The 6000-nt window shown below is 37.8% G+C and overlaps 1 protein-coding gene across 1 annotated transcript in view; it reads left to right on the forward strand.

Moving 5' to 3' along the window:
- The window catches only part of kcnk2b (potassium channel, subfamily K, member 2b), a 31147-nt gene extending 25626 nt beyond the window's left edge, over positions 1-5521 (forward strand). Inside the window, exon 7 of the mRNA XM_034301908.2 lies at positions 2654-5521. Within this exon, the coding sequence (XP_034157799.1) occupies positions 2654-2986 (333 nt within the window). The 3' untranslated portion in view covers positions 2987-5521. The remainder of the gene's footprint in view (positions 1-2653) is intronic.
- Positions 5522-6000: the final 479 nt, after the last annotated feature.

A 6000-nucleotide genomic window follows, 5' to 3' on the forward strand; every position in this document is an offset into this window, starting at 1 on the left:
AAAGCATCTAAACTATTCTCTTGATCTTCCTCTACGAGTCCCAAGCTTCCTTCTACTTTATTTATACTTGATTATATTCCGCAGTCTCTCGCCCACACACGTTCGGTTCACTTCAAAAGGGTTGCCGGTGTTTCTGTACTTAACCTTTCCCTTTCTTTTTCTCTTTCTCTCTCCCTCCAGTATTAGTGTGTGTTCATTCAGTGTTCATCATTTTATTGCCTACTTAATGCCATTGCACTTACCTGCTTTTTGCATTTATCCACTCGCTCATTATTTTGTTCTCCATGTACATATACATATATATATACATATACACACACACACACACACACACACACACACACATACATACACTGCATGCACAATTATTACGCAAGTGGTATTTCTCAGCTTAATTTTACAAATACAATGGTCTCAGTCGATCCTAAATGTTTATTTCACATCAAACTAGAATGCATAACAAAGAAGAAATGAGATTTATCTTTCTCAGGGGAAATTATTAGCGTGCACAGTTATGAGGCAACTTTTAGTGTGCACAATTATTAGGCAACTAAAATTCAGTCTTTTTTTTCTTCACTTACTTGTTTATTCTTCAGTCTTAAAGTATTATTTAAAAAAGTTTAACAGTTAACAAAACCAATTTTGGCCCTTCAAAACTATTCAGTGATGAATATAGCCACCCTTCTTTTTAATAACCGCCTTTCATCCATTGAATCTGTCAGGTTCTTGATCTGTTCACGGTCGATTGTCTTCCCTCACTGTAAATCTCACGCAAGTTCTTAAAAGGATTTCAATCAGGTGAGGAAGGGGGTCAGGTCATCATTCTGTCATCTTCGAAGCCTTTTTTCTGGCTAGCCAAGCAGTGGTGTACCATGATGTATGAGATGGAGTGTTGTCCCGCATAAAGATCATGGCCTTCTTGAATGTTGCTGACTTCTTCCTGTGTCGCTGCTTGAAGAAAGTGTCTTCTAGAAACTGGTAGTTGGTTTGGAAATTGATTTTCAATCCATCTTCAGCCGGAAAAGGTCCAACTAGCTCTTCAATAATGATACCAGCCCGGACTGGTGCTCTCTGCTCCATCTAAAGTCACTCTCATTTCATCTGTCCATAAAACTTTTGAGAAATCAGTCTTCAGGTATTTGTTGGCCCAGTCATGACGCTTCAGCTTGTGAGACTTATTCAGCGGTGGTTGTGTTTCAGCCTTCCTTACCTTAGCCATGTCTCTCAGCACTTAACACCTTGTACTTCTGGACACTCCTGGAACATTGCAGTTCTGAAATATGGTTGCACTGGAGGCTAACATGTTCCTGGTAACCTCACATTTTATTCTACTTAAGTCTTTCTTCTTAAGCCAACATGTTCCTTTTCTTCTCCACGCGTTTTGTGCGACCCTGATGAGTATTCATAACAAAGATTTTGATTGTCTGATGGGCATGTCTCAATAGTTTTGCAATCTGCAGTGTGCTGCATCTCTCTGATAGGTATTTTACAATTTTTGACTTTTCAGTCTCAGTTAAATCTCTTTTTTGTTCCATTCTCCTCTGGTAGAGAAGCTTGCTAATAATTCTGCATACCTTATAGAGGGTGTTAATCACTTTAAGCCACACCCTCCCTCATTAAATGATTAAACTTCACCTGAAAATAATTATACCCCGTTAGCATTCAGGTTTATATGGTTAAGAGTTGGATAATATGTATAGAAATAATGATCAGATCATAATACTAACTTGCCTAATAATTGTGTTTATATTATATATATATTTTTGTGATGTTGACAGTCTACTTTTATTAATCAATGAAAATATAATGATGTAAATCAGATAATGAATTCCCCGTCATGTTTACAGGTAAGAATGCAAGCTAGTTTACAAGAACGACGGGAGAATTTGGAGAAGTTATATATATTTACATAAATTACAATGTATATTCATGGACCCTGGCAAGTCTAATGAGGGTAAAGATGTTGAGATGTTCCTAGGCCATTTTAGTTGTTTCCTGTATATTAATACACATAATAAACAATATATTATTCTGCGTATTTTCCTTATAGATTTTTACACCACTGTTGAATTCTCAAATGCGATTGGTCAGAAAATGTTGATTAATTTTCTGTAACTGCATTACTTCAGGCTGTAGTTCAAATCACTGGTTTATATTAATGCGCTTGTTCTAATACTTTGTTTCTATAGTAACAGCTTAACAAGGAACGGACTTTTATGGTGGATGGCATACATAATCAAAGGCTAATAACAATAATAATTCAAACAAAGAACAGTTTTTAATTGCTGATATGGTGCAGTTTTCTGTATATGGAAGGAGTCTCCAGTGTCAGTGCTTTATAATAGATTTCTGAACATGCGGTAAAATTCAGGAGTTTACACTTTGTAGTTTCTTGGTAATGTGAGAAGCTTCATTTCTTTGTCTGATTAACTTCAAGAGAAAAAAAAGAGAGGCTGGAGAGGAAATTACTGTTTCTAGCTGCTATGATAGAGTAAGTGATAATAGAAACTAATTCCACGCCATTAAATGTAACTATAAATGGTTAAAAAGCACAAAAGTTTGTTATGCTTTATAAATTAAATACATGACTACTTGATGAAATATTGATCATGGTTTCCTAAGCCAGATATAAATATTTCTGTCTCTCACTCAGGTGGGCGAGTTTCGAGCGCACGCTGCCGAGTGGACGGCCAACGTCTCTGCCGAATTCAAAGAGACTCGTCGCCGCCTCAGTGTTGATATATATGACAAATTCCAGCGTGCTGCTTCTATCAAGCGCAAGCTCTCGGCTGAGCTTGGCCTCAACAACGCGCCAGTCAGCCAGGAGATGACGCCGGGCAAGCGGGCGCTCTCTGTCAACTTGGGAGACGACAGAGAGACATATCCAGCCTTCACACTGGCACGCAACGGCAGCCTCTTCCTCAACGGCCTCAGCCCGGAGTACGCCGACCGGCGTGACATCGCCATAATAGAACATCTGAAATAAGAACCGAGGAGGAGAGACAAAGAGACGGAAAGAACTATGAGAGGGGAATGGAGGACAGTAATGGAGAGTGGTAGAGGGAGAACTGAGATAAAGGAGTGAGGAAGGGATGGAAAGAGCGAGGGTGCTGTGTTTACCAGAAACACGAGTGTCGGATTACAGGATTAGAACTTCTGCACTCTTACCTGATTAATATATCTTCATCCATGACTTTTTGCTAATGCAGAAACTAATGCCTGAGCGTTTACAGGATTAATCCTCCTGCACATGTACCCTTGACTCCACCCCTTTTCTCTGAGAAGCTCACCAATGAGCTCACGAGCCTCAGACCAATGAAGATGTTCTTCACTACACCACTTTGTATCATCAACGATGAACCAGCTGTGTCTTTTCTACTGGATCTTGTTTAAAGAAATAGTAGACTTTTTTTTAATTCTTCCTCCAAAAAGTGATGAGAAAACCTTCTGGAACTTGTGAAAGCAACAATCTGAATGTGTCTCCATCGCTTTGAAAAGCCAAACTGTGTTTTGTTAATGCCGCAAGCTGTTTTAGACATTTCAGATCCGTTGTGAAGCAAAGAATGTCCACGTCCATGTCTTTTAGCCCTGCAATTCATTTCAGTGCCTTAATGACTACAGAACTCTTAAAAACTGCATGTGTTGATCTATTTCTGGAATCTGCTTGGATATTAACCTAAAAGCAACCCACATGGGGTTTGAAATCTGAACAGGTAGGTAGGTAACCCGAGGTCCGCTGAGGTCTGCTGTTGCTATGGTGATCTGGGAATAGGAGACGAGCCTCTCCGGCCAAAAAAAAAAAAAAAAAAAAAACCTACAACGATTACCATGGTTACTACAGCACGGCAACCGAGTGTAGTCTGACTCGCACACACTTCCCACTTCACACAGACTACAAGTGCAAATCAGAGACATGACTCTGCATCAATCCAGCGGCATTTCTGATACAGATTGCTGTCGCTATTCCACGCTATATCTCATTCACTTGAAGAATGTGATGAAAAAAGCACGGTCACATTTGCACATTTTGAAGAATTTGAGTGGTATGAAAGTTCGAGCGAAAGCTGACGTTTGTTTAAAATGAATTACAAACCCTATATATCGGTCATGAAATGAGGTTGATGAAGCTGTGTGTGAGATTAATAGCAATATTTTATTTCATATCCATGGTCTTAGCTCTTGCTATTAGCTTGCTATTTTTCTTTTCATTTTTCTAAACAAAATTTGCTTAGACAGCACCTAGTTCACAAATGACTGAACTCTGACTGAACTCCTCAGCTAATTATCGCACTAAGACCCTCAAATCGTCAGAAAGTAACGGCTAAGTAAGAAAATGAGATGCGATCTTGTAAAAACAGGGGTGGACAAATGATTAGCCCACTAGGCAACTGAAATCTGTCTAGTCTCATGTTTTAGTTGCCTGGAAAAACCAAAACACCTAAAGACTAAACCAAACAATGGTAGCTGATGGAATATAATAATGTATGATGAGCTAGCTAGCTAGCTAGCTAGTTAAGTGCATTAATATAGACTAAAGGAAACAAACAAAAGGATGACTGCGTAACCATAGTTTGTGACTTCAACAAAAAGTCACTAGTGTACGTTTCTGGGTAAGAATAATATTTGAGTCTGGCTAACGCCTTTGTAGTCTTATGCTAGCAGGAGATTTTGCGGTGACTAAGAATGAAAAAAATGAACAACTTGGACATGAAATGTGCTTGTCCTAGGTGTCCGGGCTTCTGATTTGTCCACCCTTGCTTAAACATATTCACTTTTAATTCAAAAAAAGAGCTAAAATCTTCTTTTTCTCAATCACGAATGCATGGCATGTCCTAATCTGTATTTGATGAATGTTATCTGAAGCGGCATGTTTTAACGCAAACATATGCAACGTAAAGGGAAAGCGGCAATAGAGATGGTACTGAATTTTACTTGAAGCATCTTATTTTTTTCGTTCGTTTTCTTGTTTTATTATTTTCTAATCAGCATTAGCACCAATGAGTGGAATTTCCAGTGTGTGGGTGAAATCTTTAGAGTGTATGAGAGGATACGTCAAGAAGTTGGAGTTGGAAGGTTAGAAATGATATTTTAGGGTGGGTTGTTTACCAAACCTGCTATAAATCAGATTCATAATCAGCTGGAAACCAATAGTAGTTTCTGGCTATTACTTTTAAAAAAGTAATGATTCAAATCCCAACCGCCATGTTTTTTTTTTTTTTTTTTTTTTTTTTAAAGGGGAAATCACATACAGTTCAAATGATTTAATTTTATTTAATTACTTACTTTTCTATGATAGAGATAAACCAGTTTTATGAATGGAAGAGGTTTAGATTAGTTTTAGGCTTGCTTTTTTAAAATGATATTTTTACGTATTTCATTTTCGAGTTTACTTTTAATGTTGGTTTTTTTGTGCCTTCATAATTTTACATTGTTTTCATGCATTCGTATGATATATGGCTTTTTAAATGTTCAGATTCAGGAAGTGACCTTTGGCAGGTGAAACAGTGAGACGTTTCTGAAGTGGTGCAACAGATTGAATAATATAGATTAAATATGATATATATATATATATATATATATATATATATATATATATATATATATATATATATATATATATAAACCTGAGGTGTGACAGAACTCAGGCAGTTCATGACTGTGTAAAGAAAAATGGTGCACATTTAGCTTAATGTACTGCATGTGAGGAATAATTAGTCAAAGCTATAATGATACATTAAGCATATCCTGAATGCATGTAGCATGTTTCCCGACTCACAGAATTCACACTGATGCTAAGAGCTCATGGGAAACACGCTCATGATGATGATCTTTGGTTGATGGTTTTGACAGCAACCTCTTGGGTCACAGAAATGGAGTAAGAGAGCAAAGAGAGCAATGCTGCAGATCAGATAAGACCTTCCGTTACGTAATGTCTGCTGCCTGCAGGGGATTGTGTGTGTGTGTGTGTGTGTGTGTGGGGGTGTGTGTGTGATCAAAAAT

This window comes from Pangasianodon hypophthalmus, chromosome 30 (assembly GCF_027358585.1).
Source record: "Pangasianodon hypophthalmus isolate fPanHyp1 chromosome 30, fPanHyp1.pri, whole genome shotgun sequence".
In the NCBI taxonomy this organism is placed as follows: domain Eukaryota; kingdom Metazoa; phylum Chordata; class Actinopteri; order Siluriformes; family Pangasiidae; genus Pangasianodon; species Pangasianodon hypophthalmus.